The sequence below is a fragment of the Staurois parvus genome, unplaced genomic scaffold (assembly GCF_062004578.1).
Source record: "Staurois parvus isolate SC_StPar_1 unplaced genomic scaffold, SC_StPar_1.0 ptg000021l, whole genome shotgun sequence".
Lineage (NCBI taxonomy): Eukaryota > Metazoa > Chordata > Amphibia > Anura > Ranidae > Staurois > Staurois parvus.
In genome coordinates, this window is record NW_028317817.1 from 16,569,331 (window position 1) to 16,595,200 (window position 25,870).

The 25,870-nt window shown below is 37.1% G+C and overlaps 1 protein-coding gene across 5 annotated transcripts in view; it reads right to left on the reverse strand.

The window, feature by feature from the left end:
- The window catches only part of KCNH8 (potassium voltage-gated channel subfamily H member 8), a 576,797-nt gene that overhangs the window by 96,913 nt on the left and 454,014 nt on the right, over nucleotides 1–25,870 (reverse strand). For 3 of the 5 annotated variants that reach the window (XM_089691130.1, XM_089691138.1, XM_089691150.1), the window contains 2 exons: nucleotides 24,071–24,285; nucleotides 5,085–5,123 (listed from right to left, as the gene is read on the reverse strand). In XM_089691130.1, coding sequence (XP_089547256.1) covers nucleotides 5,085–5,123; nucleotides 24,071–24,285 — 254 coding nt within the window. The remainder of the gene's footprint in view (nucleotides 1–5,084; nucleotides 5,124–24,070; nucleotides 24,286–25,870) is intronic. The other 2 variants (XM_089691146.1, XM_089691157.1) reach the window with 1 other exon arrangement.

Here is a 25,870-nt window from a genome sequence, read left to right on the forward strand (position 1 = left end):
ACAAAACCTGGTTCTATTGAATGGATTTTTCAGATACTCTGAAATACTAAATCTTGAAGTCCTGTCCGTAGCAGTCCCACTGTCCTTCCAGCTTTCCCACCTCCCTTTCTGGGTAATCTTCTGTGCTTCTCTCTGTTTCCTTCCTATAGAGATTTGGATTTAGGCTTGTTTTCCTGGATCATACTGGGGTCCCACTTTAGATCCTCCCCTCAACCCAGGTTTGCTTGCTGGCTTGGCTGTTGGTGTACTGCTCTTGTACTGAGGGTTAAACTTGATTTGCTGCCTAAAACTCTAACTCTCTTGCAGCTCCGTAATTTTTTACCCCCTTCATGATCAGGCAATTTTTGCTATTCAGCACTGAGCTACTTTAACTAGCAATTGCAACGCTGTATACAAATGAAATGTATATAATTTTTTTTCCACACAAATAGAGCTTTCTTTAAGTGGTATTTGATTATCACTGGGGTTTTTAATTTTTTTATTATATAAATGAAAAAAGACTGAAAAACCCTCCCAATATTTTCTGTTATAAAACAAATCCAATAAATAAAAAATCTAATCTAATTTCTTCATAAATTCTTCATGTCTTTCATAAAAAAAATCCCAATAAGTGTATGATATGTAGTCAACAGGAAAGTTATAGCGTCCACAAACTATGGAATATTTATTTGAAAATTCTTCAATCTTGAATATTTTTACTTTTATTTTTGTTGTTAAGTTGTTGGTTCCCCTATTCATAGTAGTCAGGATTCACTATACCATTGCTCCTTTTTTCACATAGATTTTGTCATGGGTGTTGGCTTGCTTTGGCCAGCTGATGTGATTATCCTGGCTCCTTGTGGACTGCAGTGTTCGGCTGACTTGGGCCTGGGGGTCCTCCAAGGCAAGCTTCAAACATTTTTCTCTTTGCTCTAGCAATTTGTGTGAGTTACAGGTTTATATACATGTAATTTAATCATTTGTGAGTATTTTGTGCAATTTTGTTAGTATGTTTCCTTTTTTCTTTTAAGCTTATTTAGGCACCCTTACTATTATCCTCTGCTAAAGATTATCAATTTAATTGAAACGTGTTGGGAAACTGTGGCCTACAATTTTTGCGAATACTCTATATGTACTGATTCTCCATGTGCCCAGATTGTAGGGGTACACTTCTTTGCATGTACAAACCTGAGTTTTCTATGTTTTTATTGAATGTTTTTACTATATTTGTACAAATAAAAATTGCTATTTTCTTATGTAATGTTGCATTTATTGGCTGCATTACAGTTCCATTGGAGACATTTTCTTTGGCTGGTAGCCGTCACTACCATGTAAGTTTTATTCTGTATGTGTTCCACCAGACTCCTATTTTGCAACTCCCTATTACTTACCAACATGGATGTTTACTTAAATTACTATGTAAGATATGTACATTTCAATCAACCATGTTCTGCTAGCAAAAATCCTGTTGGCAATTTCCATTGATTCAAAGTGAATACATGTTCACCTTGTTTAATAGCACTCACTTTGCAAATTAATGATTGCATTGCAATGAACCTCTGCTCATTTAGTAAATCAACCCCATTACCTCCTTCTCATGTCAGGTTCTGTGACCTTATAAATATGGATACAGATACATAAAAGCCTGTGTTATTGAAACATTAAAGCTAAACTTCAGGCAAACATATAATTACACAAATAAATTACATATATGGAAGTTGTTTAATTGCCAAAGCATTTTCATTTCTGTCTGTTCACTCTTGACATTTCCACAGGTCTGTAACACAACACAGCTAGGAAGATGACACCATTTACTTTGTTTCAAATAAGGAACACACTGCTGACACAACATGCCCCCAGTCTGTTGACTGGGCAGTGAAAAAGCAGCAGCAGACTAATGATTTCATCTCTTCGTTCACTCTACTCTTGTCCAATCAGCCTGTACTTTGCCAGTATATTTTCATACAGCATAACTAATTGGCCTCTGCGTTGACTCTCCAACTGCTGCATAGGGGATTAAAAGGTACTTACAAGAGTTGCATTTAAAATACATGTAATGATGTATTAAGCAATACCTAGCCACATTAATCCATGCCTTTTTATTTCTTTCTGAAGATCAGCTTTAAAATTTTTTTAAAAAATATAATTTGAACTATGTATAATTGATTACCTAGAGTCAATGTTTGTTTTCAGATTTATCTGTGCAGTATTTTCCTTATTAGACTGTGTTCTGAAGTCATTATATTGGATTACATACAGAGTGCATACATGGAGTTACCTTTCATTTACTCTTCCAGCCTTTGAAGTCTCTGTGAGCAAGCAACTGTTTTTGTAAAATAGAGTTTGCTGATATCAGGTATCACATGGCCTGCAAACTAGAAACCATAGAGGAAGAGAGTATCCTTCATCTGGCCAGCAAAACATTACACAAGTATTTTATGTTAATTTGCTTAATTTACAGGACAAAATAGATTAAACCATTAGAAGGTCAGCTCTAATAGGCAAAGTACATAAATGTATAACAGTTTTATATAGTCAGATTAACAGAAAATTAGTAGTAATTAATTTATAAAGGTTACTGCACTTTTTCAAGATAAACTCCTGCAGTATATAAATTATATTAACCTAATGATATTTCCTTCTGAGTTTTCAGTACATTCATTTACATTCATTTCATTCATTAGTCTTATATGCTATTTATCTTTCCAAGCCTTCAAAATATTGATTATTAAGTAGTAACTAGATTGAAACAAATTACTCATATTGCCCATAGCTTCCCCATGACTGACTTAGCATGCTTTGTTCAATACTTTGTTTTTATGTAGAAGTGGTAATCTTGGTAGAGGCAGGTCTTTGCTTTCTCTTATCAGAGATGCCCCCCTGATCACTGGTGATCTGATGAGTGATGAGGGAATTAAAAATCATCAGCAGAAGCAGCAGAAAAGGTGCAGAAAACACAGGTCCACAGAACAGATAAACCAGAAGCAGGTAACCCAGGTACGACTTCCTCTCCAGCAAGGAAAATGGTAGGTAACACCAGTTTAGAGATCAGCAAACCTCACTCCAAGTCTTGTGAGACTAGAAATCTTAGGGAGCAGTAATTTTAATAATCTCTTCACTGCAGAGTAGTGCCTAGCACAAAACATGTACTACTATTTTACAGGAGACATTCAAGAAAAATTTAGATTGTTCAGTGTACTGCTTAGGCACAATTAACATTTCTGTTCCCTATAAAAAAAGCAAACCATCACTTTTTGTGTTCAGGTACACATGAATACTTAACTACTGCCAAATTGTACAGTGCTTTCTTCCACCTTCCCACCTCACTCTTCCTTCCTCTAGGTTATCTATGACGATTGACACGAAGAATCCCCACTTCAGTGACATAAATAGTATAATGAGTTAGTAATATATTTTCTTCTTTAGTGCCATCCTAATGAGAATGTATAGTACTTCCATATTAGGTCAGTGATGACTCCATGGTAATCAAATCAAATGCAAATTTATCTGGTGAATTCCGACTCAAACTTGACAACATTTCTATATTCTCTAACAACAAACGACTTATCAAAAATCAATTTGGGCCAACTCCTAAAGTGGCCATAGATAGGCTGTTCTCAAAACAAGATCATTGGTTGGTCTGATCAAATTATTTCAAATTATAAATCACTGAAAAGCACCACAACCTCTTCTTTATTTCTGCTAACAAATATGCAGTATATGGCAGTGAAAAACGTGTTCCCTTGTCAGCATGCAACAAAAAGAATTTCTAACATGTCAGAAAATGCTGCATGCTAAAATGTGCACCTGTGTGACTTATAAGCACTCCTATTTACCTTGTTGGTCACCTCTGCATAGCCAAGATAAAGCTCAAATTTGTGGCATCTCTTGCTTTAAGTAGGCCATGTATGACCACCAAGAGCCAAAGGCATAATCACATAAGATACAAGACAAGATCATTAGACAAAACGTATATCCAGCCACAAACTTATTAGCCAAACAGAAAAAAGTCAAGAGAAGGATACTGTCTTAAAAGAAATCTATTTGTCTATTAATGGCTACTTATTCAGCACAAGTTCAGGCTATATTTTCCAGTTATCTCTAAAGCCATACCATCTGATTTTTGCTACTTTTCAAACCAAAAAAGCAAACACAGAAATTGAGCCTTGAAAAAAACCAAAAAGCAATTATGGATACAAGAATAAAAACAATGGAAGTACATGATAATAACAACTCTACAAGGTGACTTATGACAATGGCCATAGACAGGTTGATATTTCACCTAATTTAGCAAAATCTCAGAATTTTAAATGATCTCAAAAGACTTGAAGAGAACTTCATAAGGACAGCAAAGCATTCCTTTCAACTGAAGTCTTTTTTTCATTATTTAATTTTTTGGACAGGCAAAATCTTGGCACTATCCTCAGGATTTTGAATGTCTGGATTATTAGAGGTACTTGGCAAACCTTATTAAGTAATTTAAGTGAATATTCACTTTGTTGTGTATAAATTATATTTTTAAATACTTGAACCTCATAAGTTCTGAGGTTCTTGGAAGAAAATACTGAATATTATATAAAGTTAGTAGCAATCAAAATATAGCCTGTCTATGGCCAGCATGATGTATATCTTTATGGAAACTACAGGTAATCCACATGTAATCTTGTAACCATAATATTATATACACTCATTGCTTAATAATAAATATATACCAAACAAAGAAATTAGTAAACAGATTTTGGGAGGCTATGGTCCTTTAAAAGCCATATTCATAAAAGCCTTATGTGTAAACTTGGATAAAATCTAAAGTTTTATGATATACGTATTATTAATATATTAATTTTGTTAAAATTAGTTAGTTGGGTAGGAGAAAAAAAGACAAATCTCTAAATTTAGAAGTACCCTTTTAAAATGTTTAACATCAAAATAATTTTTTTTTTCATTTTATGTTCATAGCAATAAAAATGGTTGAAAGTATAAATGCAAATTATATGGTGGTAATAGAAAAGTTTTAAAAGTATATATTGTATAAAAAACTTTCATGAATAAGGCTGTTAATGTTGAATTCTAACATTGATTGCAGGACACCACCCTATGTTTTGTACCTGTGACAAAGTTGATTTGCAAGAGTGTCTTGACATTCTCTAAAATAAAAAAAAGAAAATAATTCTTAGTTAATTTAAAGCAGAGAATATGCAGAATGTAATCCATCTTATATGAACTGCACTCACATGGCACTATTCTTAATGGTTTGAACTTGAACTTGACACTTATTGTGCCATTGACAAATACTTGGAGTCTACGGTATTTATAAAGCAGAGAATGTGACTTTAACAAACATTCGTTGATGAAGAATCAGTCACCCCCATTTCAAATATATAGCGCTGGATGGTTCTCCCTCAGAAAATGTTTGAGAAAGTCACATTCTCTGCTTTATAAATAGACTTTTTGAACACCTTCGCTTATAAGAAGTCATTTCTCTCCCTAAAGAAAACCTTTATGTGATAATATAAAGGTATCCCTTTGTAGAAATTAATTCACCATAAAACAGACGTCTGTAACTTTTCATATCTGTCAAAATGACAGTAAAGTCATTGAGAAGTAATTTTAACTTTGCGTGTGAATGAAGCTTTGGAAAACAGGTGTTAAAGATGAACCATGGTATATTCATGTCTAAGAGGTCAGCAGGTCATAAGCTTAGTTTTAAGAATAGCAATTGGAATGTAAAAAGATATTGATATGTAGTAGAACAAAGAAAGGATATGTCTTTTATAAAGAAAATCATGTCTAATCCATAATATAGTTAGTTGGATAATTATTTCATATAATCAATTTATTAGTTAGGAATAGTGTGTGATAAGTTTAGTATCAATTATTGTTGGTTATATGCATTTATGTGATCATTGTCCTTTCTAAAGATATGTGAAGCCATTATATCAGATGACAGTATCATATATTTCTGTCGTCTAAGAGGTTTTCAAATAACGTCATACTAAGTATACGTTTAGAAGGCTTACATATATGGACACTAAGAGTATAAGTTTAGAAGAAGCACAAATAAGGGTTTTACTTATTTAGCTCACACTGAATTAGGAAATAACTGTTTAGTGGGTTGGTCTGGTAAAACATATATAAGATGTGCCTTAGAGATAGAGAGATACATACACTCACTCACACTCATACATCAAGACATTATACAGCTGACACGCACTGACATATTTGTCTCCTGGTAAGGCCTGCAAAGCCTTGATACACCTGTTGTCTTCCTTGCCAAGACTGAAACACTTGTCATAGAACAGGCAAGAGATTAGACATTTCTCCAAAGCTTATTTCTTTTTCCATAATCTACAACTTTTGTTATATTTTACTCTGTATTTTATTTTATCTTTTGTATTCATTTTTGATGCCAAGTGTGAATTAAATAAAAGTCACACTGTTTTAAATCAGCCTGGCACTAGAACAATTTGCCTCAAACGCCTAAAGACAGACACTTAAATAATATAAGTGTCACGATATTTAACACCCTTGCTGAACTCTTTGAATATACTAGCTGTCTAGCTGTCATGCAATAAATATTGTTCAAGTCACTGACACACAACATGTAAGCAGCAAGTAAGTTCAGAACTGTCGATCTACATGCTTATTCTGGTCAGTAACTTGGACTAATATCAGAGAACCAGCATAACAACTAGGATTTTCAGAAGAAGGTCAACATTGGCAGCCTTAATTTTCTCATGACATTAGCTCCATTCCAATAGACTATAAAATCCAAGCAAAACTTTAAACTACCAACCTTGAAATCATAGAGAAGCTAAGGTAGTTCAGTGGCTTACACCCTGTGAAGTTTTGTGTTTTGTGCTCCTATACCCTTTAGACACTCCAACATTCTGATAAACAGCACAGTTTGCATAGAGAAACATAGCCCCTAACAGCCTCTACTGCATTATGCAAGCTGAATTTTTCCTAGATGCAGCCTGCACAGCAATCATATGTGTGGCCACACAAAGGTCTTATATGGCATACAGGGCTAAGCTACGAATAAGCCCAATGAAGGTGAAAAATGTCAGAGGGGCATGACCAATGGGCAGAGATTTGAGCTGAAACCTGTCTTTCATTTATCTTACACTGGAGTTGAATACAGTATGTGGCAGTACCTGTATGCCATATTATATCTTGGAGTGAGATGTGCTCCATCTCTGCCAGCACCTGAATACAAAGAATAAACCTGGGAGACTGATACTGCAGGCTTGGAGCAGTGTCAAACTCTTATCGTATTTTACACACAAAAGTCTTATTTTGTTAATTCCTTTACATGTGTATAACTGATAAAGCCTGCAGACCACATAAACACACTAAACAGCATATTTAAAAATGATAATGAAACTTTTTTGTTTTAACTTTTAAACTTGGCCCTATTTTGTTACATTTTGCTTCATTTTTCACTAATGTCCTGTACGTATAAAAGTGCGAAATGGAAAGCTGCAATGTTAAAGCAGAACTATGGGCAAAAATAAAAACATGACTCAGTAATTATACTTTTTTTAATTCCCCTTGTAACAAACTTTTATTACCAATTGATACTGCCAATAAATCTGTAATTATTACACTTCCTTTATTTCTAAGGTTTTTTTTTAATTGATATTGCTCCGGACAGGTCTTTGGTGTCTTAAATTTGCTCTCCGGTTATAAACTTTTGCCAGTTTACATAGAAATTGAGTTTAGTAGTTTTCTTCTTTATACAATTTATACATTGTACATCCAGAGAAAATGTGCTTGGTACATGTTATTAAAGATCAATCCTAGCCAAATTGCTGTTTATTTATATATCTGTACTGTTTTTATTTGTCCAGGTATGTATACTGTTCAGCTACAAATGTTCTCTTAACATACTCTATGGCCATTAGCTCACTCTACTATTCTCTACTATTCTTATATTCCAGCTCTTCAACTTCCTGTACATCACCCCCAAAGAATGAACACCATTGAACATCCTTCCTGTTCTTTTCCCCCAGTATAAGCCTACTTGAACAACACCTGTCCAGTTCCCTATGTTTGAAATATGTTAGGATGATTGCATGCTCATCATCTGTCTGATTTGCTACAGGTTAATATAGCAATTTCATGTAAATATAGTAACAGTATTAAAACATTCAGGTTATTATTTCTGACTTAATATATTCTATAATATAAATAAAATGTAAAATATTCTATGGAAAAAAGCAAAAATCCCCTGTGCTCAAGAGTGGTGTACTGATGTTGGATCAAATGCTGACACATGCTTTGTTGCCCTCTAAGGGTCGAAGGAACCCAGGAGAAACACTGTAAAATAAGGGAAGAAGGGTGTGCCAGCCTAGTGCATTGCTTGAGAAATAACTTTATTAATACAAAGATGAATGTATACTCACAAGCAACTGTGGTAACAAAAGTTTATCAAAGTCCAAAGTGACCTGGTCACCAAGTCAACTCCCAAACCATGAGAGGACCCTCCAGTTGGCTGACGTGTTTTGAGGGGAACTCCTCTCTTCCTCAAAACCAGTCCTAGATGCTGCACAAGCAGCTTTAATGCAGCATCTAGAACTGGCTCCGAGGAAGAGGGGAGCTCCCCTCGAAAGGCGTCAGCCATCTGGAAGGTCTTCTTGCGGTTTCAAAGAGGTGACCCAGCAAATTTCTAAAGGGTATCAAAGACATCCTTTGTGAATACCCCTTGCTATAGAATATTTTATTGTAAAATAAGGGAAGAAGGGTGCACCAGCCTAGTGCATTACCTGGGAATTAACTTTATTAATAGAAAGATGAATATATACTCACGAACAACTGTGGTAACAAAAGCTTATCAAAGTCCAAAGCAACCTGGTCACCAAGTCAACTCCCAAACCACAAGAGGACCTTCCATATGGCTGACGCCTTTCGAGGGGAGCTCCCCTCTTCCTCGGAGCCAGTTCTAGATGCTGCATTAAGGCTGCTTGTGCAGCATCTAGGACTGGTTTTGAGGAAGAGGGGAGTTCCCCTCAAAACACGTCAGCCATCTGGAGGGTCCTCTCATGGTTTGGGAGTTGACTTGGTGACCAGGTCACTTTGGACTTTGATAAACTTTGTTACCACAGTTGTTTGTGAGTATACATTCATCTTTCTATTAATAAAGTTAATTCCCAGGTAATGCACTAGGCTGGTGCACCCTTCTTCCCTTATTTTACAGAAAAATATTCTATAGCAAGGGGCATTCACAAAGGATGTCTTTGATACCCTTTAGAAATTTGCTGGATCACCTCTTTGAAATTGCAGAGTCTAATTGGGAACTGATAGACTAATTCCTTATCAGGTCTGCCTTGCTGTTGATTGACAGCATTGAGCAGATTCACAACTCCTATTAAGTACAGTGGTGACTTTGGAATCCACCCACTGTCATTTGCCAAAAAGTAAGTAAAAAGTAAGTAAGACGAACATCTCAGTTACCTATCAGGCTCTGGCCTCCCAACAGGTGGTTTAACCATGGAGACTAATTCCACCTAAGTTCATGTTCCGTGCGATGTGCATATTTGGATAATGACATCAGCAGTGTCCCCTGTCCCTCTGCTTACATTTAGCATTCAGTAAGTAGCTGAAAGGGGCCAGTGATAGAGCCTTGTATGGGAAGCTACCACATGCATGACAGATTCCGAGCACAGACATGTCCCACTCTGAGCACTGATGTCTCTTCGTATGCCAGCTCAGAGCTTAATTACCACCTACTTTATGAATTGATGGTAAATATTTAAGAATATGTCCCTGCCATAGCAACAGGTTTTTAGATTGGCTGCAGTTAAAACTACCTGAATTCGGTGCAAATATTGGTAATGTTGTTTGTGGAAACCAGCACAAGTGCTTGCCTGAATGAGGAAACTCCTGCTAGAAAATACTAATAGTCTTTATAATATTTGACTGGCATGTTCCTTGAACATTATAATTCACTTTGCCTGAGTGCATCTGTGTTCTTTTCAATCATTCAATCAAGTAAAAAAGTAATTTTTTTTCAAATGACTTGTAGATGATTGGATAAAACACTTTCACTGGCATACTGTACTTCGTCTCATTCTAACTCAGCTGAAGTGTAAGTATATCATGTCTTTAGGTTTAGGAATTACAATCCAAATAATTCATCAGTTTGTTTACAATATAATACATTTTACACAGTACATATAGTATATGATGCAAGAGTTTATTAGTAAATCATGACCAAAGAGCTGTAAGAACATTAGTTAAACCAGTAATTCAAATTCAAGTTAAAGAAAGCTCTACACCTGAGTTTTCCATCTGAGCAAGGACCCTGCACTGTTAAATCATATCTTTTCAATCCAAAGAATGGAAGTGATTTATTTTCTACATATGTGCTATGTACAAGGTAGTTTTACTGTGTATCCAAAAGCCTTAAAGATCTCAATTAATCAATTTCCAAATGTCAAAGCATACACATTCACAGGTAATCCAAGGGTGTATTTTTAAGCTCTATTGGTAGTCATTGGCTCACTCTGTAATCATATTGCAGAAGTGTTATAGCAGAGGGGGATTCCCTATCTATCTATCTGTTTATCTATCTATCTATCTATCTATCTATCTATCTATCTATCTATCTATCTATCTATCTAACTATCTATCTTTCAAGTCTGAAAAGTGACCAAAGAGTTAGGGTCTGACCCCTTGTCAGGTTTACAGTACTGTCGGAATTTCTGTTGACACGGTTTCTTTACTTCTAGTTGTGTCCCCATCAAAAATAAAAATCTAACAAAGGTTCTAGCCCTTCTTTGATCCAAAATGTTGTCTGAAATATGGCTTTACTAAAGGTGCATGTTGTCTGAGTATGTCATTAAACTCGCACTGCATATTGTATAGATAAATAAGGGGATCTCTGGGTGCTTTAGACACTTTCAATAGTATTAGATAATGCTATTGTTGACCTCCTGTAGATAATATATAAATGGAAGAAACAGCTTTGTTATAAAGGAAAAATTATATTCACAGAAGGGCACACATTTTGAGTGGCTTAACAGATGCTGCCAGTTGTATGTCAATATAAGCCCTTTTCCCTAGCTTCTTGAAAAAAGTGCTCTTTTACTCTCAGTTTGGCATAAATAGCTCTTGAAATCCTGATTACTGTGGTTGACCTTCCTTAAAATTACACAGTAAAATGGCATATTATATCTAGGACACTCATTTTGTCTCCTTTGGCTTAACTTAAATTTGATTTATTTTAGATGTAAGAATGAAGTATGGATGATCTGTGTTGAAAATGTTTATCCATTTCTTTTGCAAAAATGTGACATTTATTGATACTTGGATTACACTCAACCATTTATTCCCATAAGACTTCATTAAACTTCCAGACTGGCAGTTCTAAGTTTTGTCTTCAAGCAAATGACATAAAAAAAGTATTTTCTGCCTTCATAGATATTAAGAAACAAATAATGAGATTCTTATTCCTTTTTGAGTCAGGCTTAACGTGCTTAATTGTCTAAAGATGCTCAAGGGCATATCTATATAAGTAAATCACAGTAAAGCTAAATAAAATCCTATATCCACGTTTTAGATTTGCATTTTAAAGCTTCTTCACCTGAATCACTGACCAGCTTCTTATATGTTATGGGGTCTCTTGTGGCAGGATATCCCCTTAATAGTTTATGTATCTCTCTTATCCTAAGTGTATCTCCCCCACTGTTGGATTTGCTAGCTGATTGTGTATTCCCTGCATTATAGGAAATTTACTGGGAAAGATTAATACTTTAATTTGGCTTTGTTATGGCTGTTGGGAATAACTCTTCAATAGAATTCATGAGAGATAGAGAAAGAAAGCACTTTCACCTTTCACTTCTGTTCTTGAAATGCAACAGGAAGAGAGCACATGCGTGGGCGGCTGGAGTGGATGCACCCTTGACCGCTCTGCACATTCCCCACACTATGAGTTATCAATAGCAGCTATCGGCCTCCACTCTCCCCCCGCAGTTCCCTGGGTCTGCTGTGGTGGTGGAGATCTTCCCCATGCCCACCCGGCTGGCCAGGAAACAAGCCAGTGGCTCCCAAATCTCCACTCGCGGGATGAGGAAGGAGGGCAAAATGACAACCGGAGCTGACTCCTGGGTCTCTCTGGCCATGCAGCAGCTGCCGCAAAGAACCAAGCCCTCATCTTCCAGTCATGGGACTCGCAACTTCTCTGGCCCCCTGGAGCATGTGAGTGGTCACTCAGAGCCTCCTGAAGCTCTCCAGCCCTGCTAGATCCCTCACACAGGCCACAGCCCTATCTCCTAGTCATGACTCCCAGGCCTCCTCATTGTTAGACAGAAATTTCTGAAATTTTTATAAGCCAGTCCTGCAATCCTGACCTTGCACAGGATAGTCCGGTGGAATCCCCTGCTTCTCCACCTGCATCTACTCCATACTCAGGGGACTCAGTGCACATTGCCCGATTTGCTGATTTGTTACAGAGGGAGCTGGAGAAAGTAACCACTAAATTGGCCTCTGAACTGAAGCAGGATTTTGATGAGTTGGGAAAATTTTGAATCTATAGTTGATGATATTGTCCGCAGAGTCTCCCAAAATTCTAGCATGAGTACTGAATTGCAAGATTGCCTAGAAGAAGCTTATGCAAAAATTGACGCTCGGTGGTACAATTTCTGCATTAGGGGTCTCCCTGAAATAGTGAAAGATATCAACTCAATTACTTATTCTCATGCGATCCATGGTACCAGACATTGACAAAATCCATACAGAAATAGATCACATTCATAGAGCCTTAGTTCCTTTGAAGCCGGATGGGCCCCCTCGGGATGTGATTGTGAAGCCAGGCAGTGATGCGATATGCTAGAGAACATCTGGATCTGGAAATTCATGTCTATAAGCTTCAAATCTTCAAGGGCATTTCCTAAGCAACCATCCAAAAAAGAAGGGCCTTCAAACATTCGCTCTCCCTTCTGGTTCAAAGGAATATCAGCTATAGATGGTATTATCCTTTTCACTTGCAATTCACCTAATATGGCAAATCCTATTCCTTTTCTATGTTCAATGAAGGAGAATAAATCTTGCTGCAATTGGGCTTTATTTCCGTTAGCCCTTCATCCAGGAGCCAATCCAAAGCTACAGGCCAGCCTTCTCTACTTTTGCCCCTGTAGTCTCTTGCTCCCATGAAGAAATCTACAGCTTTACGCCAGGTTACTTGAGAACCACCTGTTTAATGCTAGCTGATTTTTTATTGGTGGTGGCTTCTCAGTGGTCCCATCAAAGGGAATTGGCCACTGAGTTTGTTTCTTTAACTGTTTTTGATGTGCCTTACACTTTAGCAGTTTTTGTTCTTTGGTTTTTACTGCTTTTGGGATAATAGACATTTTCTCTTTCTTGCAATATGTTTATTGTTCCTGTGGCCTTAAGAGCTTTTTATGTCAATATGCTTTTATATGTGTTCCATAGTGCTGGGAAGAGTCTATGCACTCTCCCACTCTGAAAGACTCTTCCCATTGCTTGGCTCTGGTGTAGACTCTTCCGTTCCCTGACCTTGCGTCTGGGCAAATTGTTTGCTTTCTCCTGTTATGTTCTGCATTATCTTTATGATACTTTGTTTGATGCTAGGCACTATTTGGTCTCTGAATCTCCTGTTTTCCTTTTCTCTTTCCACTTACATACTTTTTTCACTATTCCTTTTTGAGGGTTATCCCGGGACTCCTGGGAAGATTTTGGGTATTCTCCACATTGATGGGTGAGTCTGAAAACCTATAGCGATATTGATTGCTTGTCTAAGTTATTAAATCACAGTAATACTGTCCGACTGCTTTCCCATAATGTTCAGGGATTGGGCTGTCTTTCTAAGCATATTCAAATGTTTTCACATTATAGGTCCTTGAGAGCTGACATTGTAGCTCTTCAAGAAACCCATTTTGCCCCTTCTTTTACCCCTAGATATATCCACAAGGACTTTCCTGTATGCTGTTTTGCGAATGCCTCTGAAAAAAAAGTGAATAAGCCTTTTTTCCATTCCCTATTACAATCCTTGTCCTCTGAATTTGAAGGTAACATTATATTAGTTGGGGATTCAAGCCTAGCTTTGGACCATATGTTAGACAAATCTCATGGTACTAAACTTAAATCCCCTTACAAACAAAGTTGCAAATTTGAGCAATTAATGTATGATTATTATTTGGTTTATGCTTGGAGAGAGGCTAATCCCACCTCTAGAGATTATTCTCATTTGTCTAGGGCTCATAACCACTATTCTCGTTTTGACCATATTTTCCTCCTTTCAGGATTGCTACCTAAACTGTGCTCAGCTAAAATAGTATCTACACCCTGGTCGGATCACGACCCTGTGGTGCTGACGTTTAATAACTTAACGGATAAATTGGCCAAACAGCACTGGTGTTTGAATAAATCTTTTCTTAGTGATGAGTCTTGTATTGTTTGGAAACGGTTGGCCACCTAAAATTGTATTTTGCAGTTAATAAAGGTGGAAGATACTATGCCTGCTATTAATTGGGCAGCCCACAAGTCCTCTGTAAGAGGCTTCTTTATCCAATTGTCCTCTAGAATTAAGCGCAATCGTGATGATGAAAAGTTGATTTCTGCCAAATCTAAACAATATGAAGCCTTAGTCTCCCAGCAAAACCTTTTCATGATCCTGACCTATTGCGCAGGTTCATCTGGAACATAATCTCTGTTTTACAACAAAAGTGGAAAAGCAATTGCATTGTACAAGCCATAAGTTCTTCACTTGGCAAGATAGTCCGGGTTCACTGTTAGCACACAAACTCACCCCTAAACATACTCACTTAGCGCTCCCTAAACTTTGGCTCTCAGGGGGTCATATTTCACAGGATCCTCAGAAGATCATTCAGGAATTCCACAATTTTTATGCTAAATTATATAGTCCACCCTGACCAGTTGATCCTTCTGTGATCCAAAATTTTGGGAGGAATCTATCTCTTCTCACTGATGCCTACAGAGACATTATGGAACAACCTCTCACTAATAAGGAGCTCCATAATGTCATTAAGATACTGTTATGACGTAAATCGTCTGGCCCTGACTGCCTCCTGAATATATATTAAAAACTTTTTCTGAACAACTCCTACCCCATTTCACTCTCTATTTTAATTCCTTAAGAGAGGGTGGTATGATTCCTCTTGATGAGAACAAGGCATTTATTAGCGTCATCCTCAAACCTAACAAAGATTCCACAGATGTACTTAACAATCGCCCAATCTTGTTAATTTATTGTGACTTAAAAATCCTGATGAAACTTCTGGCCTTACATATTAATTCCCTTTTGACACATTATGTTCATAAGGATCAGTCTGGCTTCATAACTGGAAGCCAAATAGTGGACCAGATCCACCAGCCTATTGCCCTGATCTCAGCAGTCAACTCTATATGCGATACTCTTTGGGTTCGGTTTCACATTTCTTGCTCTTCTGCACATGGTATATGACATTTCTTTAGCACAAGTTTCCATTAAAAGCTTTAGATCCTCAATGTTCCCCATTCAACGTGGCACTAGACAGGGCTGTCCACTTTCTCCATTGCTTTTCGCACTGGCAATTGAACCATTAGCTATGGCAGTCCGTTCCCACACCAATATCCATGGTGTCTGTTGCGTGCAACAGGAACATAAATGTGCTCTATTTGCCAACGACATTCTAATGCATATCACTGCCCCTCAAATTACCATACCTAATCTACTGTCTCTTTTACACCAGTTATCTCACCTTTCAGAGCTATCCATAAATTCTCCAAAAATGACAGCTGTTAATGTTTCTTTAACCACTTGCCATCCTGAAGATTTATCCCCTTTCCTGGCAAGGGCTTTTTATCCTATTCGGTGCTGCACTACTTCAAATGGTAATTGCATGGTCATGCAATGCTGTACACAAACGAACTGTATGTCCTTTTTTCACAAAAATATGGCTTTCTTTCAGTGGTATTTGATCACCTGTTCACTTTTTATTTTGTGCGATATAAAACAAAAAAAGACCAAACATTTTGAAAACAAAAAACAATATATTTTTTACTTTCGGCTATAAAAAATGTATAGTAAACTCAAAGTTAGTCATAAATTCAGGCCAAAATGTATTCTGCTATATGTTTTTGGTAAAAAAAAATCCCAATAAGTGTATATTGATTGCTTTGTGTGAAAGGTACAGCATCTACAAACTATGGTATAGATAATGGAATTTACACAGCTTTTACTTTCTGACTGCCCATCACATTTCTTGAGGTGCTAAAATACCAGGACAGTACAAACACCCCCAAATGACCCCTTTTCAGAAACTAGACACCTTAAGCTATCCGCTGATATTAAGTCCATGGAAGATTTATTTTTTTCCACAAGTTATTGGAAAATGACAAACATATTTTTCTCTTTTTTACACAAAGTTGTCACTTAAATGACATACTGCTCACACACACCATGGGTATATGTGGAATTACACCCCAAAATACATTCTGCTACTTCTATCTAATATGGGGATACCACATGTGTGAGACTTTTTGGAAGCCTAGCCACATACAGGAGCCTGAAATCCAATGACCACTTTGAAAGGCTGAAGGTGCGTAACTTCCTCATTTCACTTCCTCACTACCTATCACAGTTTCAGAGGCCCTGAAATGCCAGGATAGCACCCCCCCCCCAACAATGACCCCTTTTTGGAAAGTAGACACCCCAAGGAATTTAAAAAGAGGCATGTTGAGTATTTTTTCTACAGGTTTGTATTCTGAGCTGGATTCTGTCAGGGAGGCTTCCCCTTCACTCTCACCTTACATGCTCAGAATCCTGTAGGCCTCTTCACTAGAGTACCTTTCCATTGACATTTTGGCCAGTAAATTTATAGGTACTTAGTGTGACTCACGGAAAAAAGAGCACCTGACAGTCAGGGACTGCTTGAACCGCTGCAAAAAAATGTACCGGCAGGTGCTAACAGAGATCACGCCTGATTCTGCGAACACTGTGGTTTTGTATGCAATGTATCAAATGACAGTGACCTACTGACACTGCACTTGCTGGGGGAGAAGGGGGGGTAAGCGTAGGAGCTAAACACAGGTGCTGGCAGGTTCAGGGGCTGATCCCGCTAACACTGTGTTTTTGGGGACTCTATACTAATTTGAACGCTGGTATAGTGCTGATCTGATCAAAGATATTGATCCATTCAGACACTATACTAGCAATGGAGGTTTATTGGGTATGTGAGCATGTTCCTGGCAATCAAGGGGTTAAATGTGATTACTGGTGTACTGATGGGCAATCCAACACTATCTGGGAGGGGCGCAAAAATGGTGGGAGTGCAAATCACATATATATATATATATATATATATACGTGATTTTGCACACCCATACCGCCTATAGTAGTATTTCTACTATAGGGCAGTGCGGAAGTGGTTAAACATGTCCACTAAAAAAATTTGTAAAAATCAAATTTCGACATAAATTTAGGCCAAAATGTATTCTGCAACATGTCATTGCTAAAAAAAAAGTGTAAATGAATTGGTTTACGTGAAAGTTATAGCGTTTACAAATGGCAGTATAGATACTGTAATTTGTTTTTACTAATAATGGCGGCAATCAGTGACTTATAGTGTGCCGCAGGCCGTGCCACCGTGTAGCAGTATTTCTGCTATAGGACGGTCGGGAAGTGGTTAAACAAACCCAATACAGTCCGGCGCCATGGTCTATTTTGTTGATTTCAAAAACCTTGGTGAAAATCAAGGGAGCATCCACAGCTGCTTTGGGTAAACCACTGGAACATAATGACAGGCAAACAAGACTAAATAACAAACCAATAGCATTGACTTCGGATTAGCCAGCTTGTATGTCAACCATTGTAAAGAAAATTGCAGTCACTATAAGCATAATGATATAGACAAGGTTTTTATTGTCTATCCATCACAACCAAAGGACACATTAAAAAACCAATAAAACTCCATGAACACATGGGATACAAAAACCCACACTTACATATTGTTGTGGGCTTTTGAAATTATGTCTCAAAAACATGATTTTATCAGGACATAATCCTATATAACATCAAGTCAGCATAGCCGGATGTTAAGGGTTAATTTGTCTTGGTTGGAAAGTTGAATGACCATCTGGCTGGAGAGATGTAGACGGTGGGTGAAGGGATTTTTTTTTTCCTCCTAGAGACAATACTATTTTGAAGTTCTACAGGTGGTCAAATACCATTATTCAGACTTCAATAAGCAGGTAAACATATACAAGGTCTGGACATGACAATAGAGGAACCAAACCGATTGTCTGAGAGCTTACCCAAACCTTGTAGAGTGTGATAAACCAACAGACCTCTGAAACTATCACAATATACTATTGTCCACCAAGGGTGAAAGCATTAACAGTTGTTTACCGTGATTCCAATACAAGAGCCAGGCAAACAGAGAGTGTTTCCCTACACATAGAAAATGTTGGTTCTAAAACAAAGAAGTGAAATTCAGGACATTTAAGTCTAAAAATTGACTGTATATAATTACAAAGATATACTACAAAAACATATTATAAATGAGATGTTATAAAGGGTAGGTTTTACACACCACTAAATATTCAGCAATGGGAACTATATATCACTAACTTGAGTATTGAGATGATGGAAAGTAAGATGTATTATAAACTAGCATTAGTTACATGTCTTATCAGGAAACAAACAGGATGGTATTTCAAGAAGGAATAACTGAATATACACCTATATTCCATGGTCCCTATTTAGAATATTATAGGTATGATCACTTATATCTGGAAAAAGATGTATATTTGATCCCTGAAATTACCTTAAGATTCCACCCGAGGTATGAGTCATCTCAAATACTCAAATTGTTCTATGATACATGACCGCCACCTGGCGGGCAGGTGAGAAATAGCTTATGTACACACATTTCTCAACTAGCCAATCAAGAAGCCTGGTGGGAAGGTATCTTAGAACAATGGATTAGTTGGTATAAAAGCCCTTGTACCTTTAAGAAAAAAAGCCTCATCAAGAAAAAAACTCATCAAAAGAAAAGACCTCAGCAAAAGAAAACCTGACTGAAGAAAGACCTGATTCTGAATAACTACTCTTCCATACTTTCAAACTTCCTAAAACTTTAACTAAATTTCTAAACCTCTATCCTTATAACTTCCTACATTCTCCCATACTGAATATCTATCACTTGCCCTATAATATCATTTCTAAAGGCGTTCCACTGCCAGCTAAATCCACGGGAGAGTTGCCTAGTCTGAATGCCGGGTGCGGTGAGATTGTTTATTTGATTTTGTATTACCTATTTTCTCCGTTGTGTGGAATCATAAAATTACCTTAGTGTATCACAACAATATTGGATAGTTAGATATATGTAGAGAGATCCTGTTTTACTGTTAAAAATTGTTTGTTGCCATATTATAAATTTTTTTCATATTTCATAATTTATTGAATATTAATAATCAGAGTATAATATATCAAGGGCTAGCTTCTTGCAATCCTATGGCCACGGCTTGTGAGAATATAACCTTTAAGATACTCGAAATTATTAATTATTAATAAATTTAATAAATAATCAGATCATTTAAAAAGTGTGATATTGATGTAATTAGTCAGAGACCTTATTATTGTGTCTTACATTGGTAGGATATATTTTTGATTGTGTGTACCAATATTCATTTATCACCAGTCTTTTGCGTTTTGTGTTAATATATATATAATTTTGTACATAAATAAATTTTTATATTTATCTATTATAAGGCAAATTTTGCGTGTATGGTACGAAATCATATTGGCTAAAAGAATTCAAGGTATAATAATAAGTGGTGATCAAATTATCAAGGTGTCCAAATTATTGGTTCACTAAATATTTGCCGTATTTTAACGGCTGGAGGCACTGTAATATTTCATCTAAGGGAAAGGGACACGCCCTTTATAAGTAAAATATATCCTTACATAAACCACCACAATATTCATCAGTGTGGCAGTAAGGCTGTGCAAACGGAATGAAAGATAAATCTCAGAAAAAATAATGAAAAATTCCAAGGACCTAGTCATAGCAGTACTGTAGTTGTGTTGTAATGCAGCCGCTGTTGTGTGCTGTGAAGTAAACAGTGCCAATGCACTGTATATGAAGCATTGCACTCTTTAAATTTTGTTGTATAACTTAATTTAAATGTCAAAAGTACTCTTCATTCACCTACTACAGCACATTGCAGGGCTGGGATAAGGGGTGGGCAGAGAGGACACATGCCTTGGGTGCAGTGTAATATATGGTGAGGGGGAAGGGGCACTTGGAGCTTCAGCCAATTCTCCAGCCTCACAGACAGGAATTACTGTCATTCTCTGGCTGCTCTGTTCCAGACTCTTTAGCTCTGTGTTAGGTGAGGTCTCCTACTTACAGCAATACATTAAGCCCTCTTCACTCCCATCACCTCACTCTCTTTCCAGGAACACTCCACCTTTGTTCCTGATAAGTTTCTTTTATTTAGTCTGCGCTCTTTTCACCCCTGATTCATTCGCCTCCCTCTGTCTGCACATCTCTCCCAGCCAGTACAATCTTGCAATAGGTCAGATTCCCCTTGCACCAATCCTCCTACCCCTCTCCCTGTTCACTTTATCCCCTCTCCTGTTTTTTCTTCTGCCCTCTTCTCTCCTCACATAAATCACTGCACCCTCTGATCCCAGCTCTGGGCATTCCGTCTCTGCTGAAACCCTTTCCATCCCAGCGTACTTTTATCTCATACAACTGACCTGTCAAAATCATGCACCTAGAACATTCTCTGCAGAATTCACTCTGCTCTTCTGGTGGTGTAGTGTGCAGGCAATCTTCTAATTCACATTTTATCAACCACAGCCCTCATCAATCCTTAATACAGGTCCCTTAGTGCATTCTGTCAGGATTTTATTAACATTGGCTGCACCTAAAGGGGTCACTTTTATCAGGGGGTACTAATGAATGATCGCAACAGGGGAGATCATTTTTGCCAGAATGCAAAGCATAGTGGCAGCAGCATATATAGTGTATACCCCTGTATGGCTATATTTGCAGCTTGGGGGGTGAGGGTGACAAAACCTGAGTCCAATCATCCTTTTTTACCACGCCTCATTAGCAAATTTAAATGAGGTCTTAGGGATCATTTCATATAATCAGGGGGCAGAAAAAGCAGATGTTTGAGTTGCAGTTTTACTGACTCCAATCACCCCCTGAACATGGAGATGGGGCTGCTCAGGGCTGTACACATGGAAAAAAGTAAATGGCATGTCACCATGAATGAGGTTGTATCCCAGCTGCCCTGCAACAACATACAATGTACATGGCTGCAGTGTGGTGAGTCAACAATTTCAGGATTAAAACAAGCAGTGAGGAGATGACATGTCACCCATCCCCTCGCCATTTGTCAATACTAGCAATGATAATCATACATCTGAATGAGCCTTTCAGCCACCTTACTCCCTCAGAGCCCCCTAAAGCCTTTTAATTCCAATACACCTTCAGAGCCTAGCCTCCCTCCTTTATCCCACTGATATAGGCGTCCATTTATGAACCAGCGGTAAATGATCGCTGCTCAGTTCTCCGGCATTCTCGGAGAACACAGTTCTCCTGTGAATGCAGTTTATGAAGCAGTTCTCCGAATGAAGGGAGAACGATCTCCAAACGCTGGAGAATGGTCTACAAACTCTGGAAAACAGCTGATTTTACTATAATCTCGTGAGATTACAGTAAAAGATCAGTTTACTAAGCAGAGGTAAATTATCGCTGCTTAGTTTGCGGTCCCTCCGATTCTCCAGCTCTGGGCTAGAGAATCTGGAGGGAGAACACAGATCTCCAGTGAAGGGCTGACATGATCTCCTCAGTGTCATAAACTGTGAATGACCAGAGAATAGCTGAGATCCGTTGAATCGCAGCTATTCTCTGTGTCATAAACGGACACCATAGTTTCCAACCAGTCCTCCTTAAACTGAAAGCAATGCAGCAGCATTTTTCCTTTTAGTGGCTCCACAGGCACAGGGACATTTTTTTCTTTGCAACTGTTAGCCCCATAACTATGCACCAATTTCAAACTCACCAATTTTATGTGGTGTACCACAACTATTGGTACTATTTCAGCTATGTCACAAACATTACATATATTACAAATGTTTTGCCACTATTAGCCCTATTCCCTCTTCCACCCTATGCGGGGCACAGTTTGGATGACCTTTTCCTCGTACTGGCTACACTACAACACACTGTGGTGAAAAAAAGCAGTGCAAATGGGTTCTTGTAAAGTAAACACATTGAACACAAGGTAAATTGCCTTGTCTATGTGGTTAGTTGCTTTGGGCAAGTCTGCCCAGTGCAGTGCAATGCATTTTAATATGTAATCATTTCTCATTGTTGTATGTAAAATTATTTGGAAGTGAAATCCCCATGTGGTTCACAAGACACTGGTTGGAGATTGCATCTTTCTGTGTTCATGAACTTGTAGCAGAGTGGTCCTCCAGAGTCTGCCAATTATTGAATAGCTGTGATCAGTGGCTGATATGCTCCTAATTGCAGTCATTCATTAAAATCTTAAACATTCCCCCTCCCTCCACAAACACCGCTGACGTGTTCTACCTGTCACAAAGTGGCAGCAATCAGTTGCTGTCCATGTTCCCTCCAAACCTGCTCTCCCCCCACCTGTACCTGCAGTTTGTGGAGGGGACACAGAGTGGAGCATACAGTGGTGCACAGGATCTGATCCATTCAGAATGGAAAGTGGAAGATTGGTAAATATTTTCCTGATAGTTCCTTCAGTTTCCTGAATTAATACAGTTGCTAAATACTGAACACTTCATAACTCAAGAGATAACTCTTCAGTTTATGCATTAACATAAAAGCGCTCTGTACTGAGCTCTGTGTTCTCAATCGCTTTCTCTGTCCCAGAACTGAACAGAAAAATATAAAAAATAAAACTATAATTTAAAATAACACAATAAACAATTTAAAAATACATAAATAAATAAACTATTATCCTACACCCCCCCTTCACACACACACACACACACGTAGCATAAATGTAGCATAAACATATCCATGCACACCAGTGGGTGCACAAAACACCCCTCCGCTGGTATTGTGCAGATGTGCTCCAATGCATTGTTACAAAACATCACTGTGCTTGATTGTTTCTTTATTTTTTTAAAAATCACATTTTTTCAATTAGAAAAAGACAACAATTCAAATTTACAAATATTTGTAATGTATTAATTCAATACAGTTTTATCTTTTAAATTTAGTAGGAATTTTGTAATTTTGTAAGTTATGTGTTTGTGCTAATAATGATTTAAGCATATTTTTATAGAAAATATTATTTTGATAAACATTTGCTGAAATATAGTTGGGTGTACAAAATCAGCAGTGCCATCTTTTTTATGCTATGGGTGCTGTGCTTTGAGAAGCATTATCATTTGTGAGGTAAATTACTGTCAAAGCATAAAGTAAAAAATAGTGAAACATGATTAAGGAAAGTTAACATAGCAAAATGATCTGGCCACCTGAGGTTTAAAGCAGATAGCAATGTATAGCTATGAATGCTAAATAATGAAATTAAATTTAAACTATTTATTAAGCTGTAGCATTTAACCCATGCCAAATCTTCAATTTATACCCTTGTCTGCAAATTACTTTTACAAATTACATTTCACCCCAAAATTAAGCTTACATTTGATACTCCTGAAAGAGAGTTAAAACTGAAGATACAATTAAATGCAGATTAAGAAAATACCAAGCTGATCCCCGTATCAAACAAACCCACTTTCACTCAAACACAAGAGAAAAACCTAAAACAACTCTGAGATGTAATGAGATATAGTCATAATTACTTGGAAATCAAAGACAAATTTCTACCTAAAATACATTTTCACATGTTATTGCAATTTGTCAATGTAGTGTCATCTTAGTGTAACATGAACATTTTGATATTTTGTAATAGAAAAATAGTAATGAAGTAGACTTAGTGGAAACAAGGACAACATAATAAAAACAATTAGAAACAGTGCTATAATTGATGTAGTCAGTAATCAAGATTGACAGAATATTTATATCTACACTGTATGCATTTAGGATTTATGGTAATTATCATATGTACTTACATCACTTTCATGGCCCTCCCGAAGATTATATGTAAGATCTTGCTGAATGTCTTCTACAAATTTATGTGCATATTCTGGATAAAAGTCCAAAACTTCATAAAGGCCTTTGAGGATAATACACTGTAGATCACAGTAGGTCAAAGCTTTCACATCTGCATTAGTTTTTATTACTTGATCTTTAATTGATAAAGTTGCTCCAATTAAATCTCCTTTACCTGTAAGTATAAAAAGTCATGTCAACAAAATACTACACTGGCAGACTGTGATAGCTAGACTTGTATTATAGATATCTATTTATGAATTACTTTTACTTCTAGCTCATTGGAGATCTCTTCAGCTATATTTGTATTGGAATATCACCTGCAAAACTGCAGGTAATATATAGTGCAATAATAAAAACTGCACTATCTCTTTAAATTATAATAATAACACACTCATATAAAGTGTGACAAGCCTACAAATGAAAAATAAATCAAATGATGCATGTGCAACAAAAGTCATTAGTCCACAAATGATCAAATAATATATGTGCAAAAATGATTAATCAGCCTCCATATAAAGTCCACAAAAATTTCAGTGCATCAACACTGCAATTGATTATGTACCCCCTGCTTACCAGAGCAAATGAAATCTGAGAATCTGAGGTCAAACACGCTTGAAAGAAGTAGGGCAAAGAGTTTATCCCAGTCCCAATACAAAATGAGGTACCTCATTTTGTACTGGTACTGCAAGCTTGTTTGACCTCAGATTCTCAGAGGTCTATTACCCTAGTAAGCAGTTTAGAGGTATTGGTGTATTGAAGCTGGTATCACTAGTGTGCTGTGGAACTACACATTTGGTCTCTTCACAGATCACAAAATATATTTTGTGGACTTTATATGGAGACTTATTACCAAACACTTTTGTACATGTATTATTATTATCTGTGGGCTAATAACTTTTTTCATACATGCATCGTTTGATGAATTTTTAATTTGTATTTTGTTGCACTTTATTTGAGTGTGTTATCATTATAGTTTAAAGGGATGGCGCACATTTTTTAAAATTTTTTTGTAGTTTGGGGTTGTATATTCTGTTTTAAATGTATTTATTAGTTTTAGTTTTTACTAAATAGGATAATATAACATTGCATGCATTCTTACATTGTTGAGACTATCAAGAATAGTAAAGGTATACAGTAATATTAAAGGATACAAACATATTCCTATATCTTCTGTAAATTCTGAATAATAATATCTCCAGCTAGTAACACGCACAGACGGTGATTTACCTAGAAACAGTACACAGTTGTAATATCAACCAATCCTAACGCAAAAGGATAAAAAGACATGTATATCTACTTCAGTTCAGGAAGATTTGCCCCCCTTTAGGACTAGGCCAGGGGTCTGCAACCTTTAAGACATAAAGAGCCACTTGGACCCATTTCCGAGAGGGAAAAAAAGACTGGGAGCCGCAAAACCATTGCAACATTTAAAACAAATCCGACACTGCATATATTGCAAAAAACGCTCTGGTCATGAAGGGGGTTTAAGGGCCCAGTAAGCAAAGGGTTAATCAGGGCCACAGTGTATCGTCATAATCACAATCATAGCCTTAGGTCAGTGGTGGGCAACCTTTTTTTTCGACTGAGCCAAATCTCGCCAAAACCACGATTGAAATTTATTTTGAGAGAAACATTTTTAAAACTGAAAATACATCCCCCATATAGTAATTCATCCCCCATATAGTAATTCATCCCCCATAGTAATTCATCCCCCCTATAGTAATTCATCCCCCATATAGTAATTCATCCCTCATATA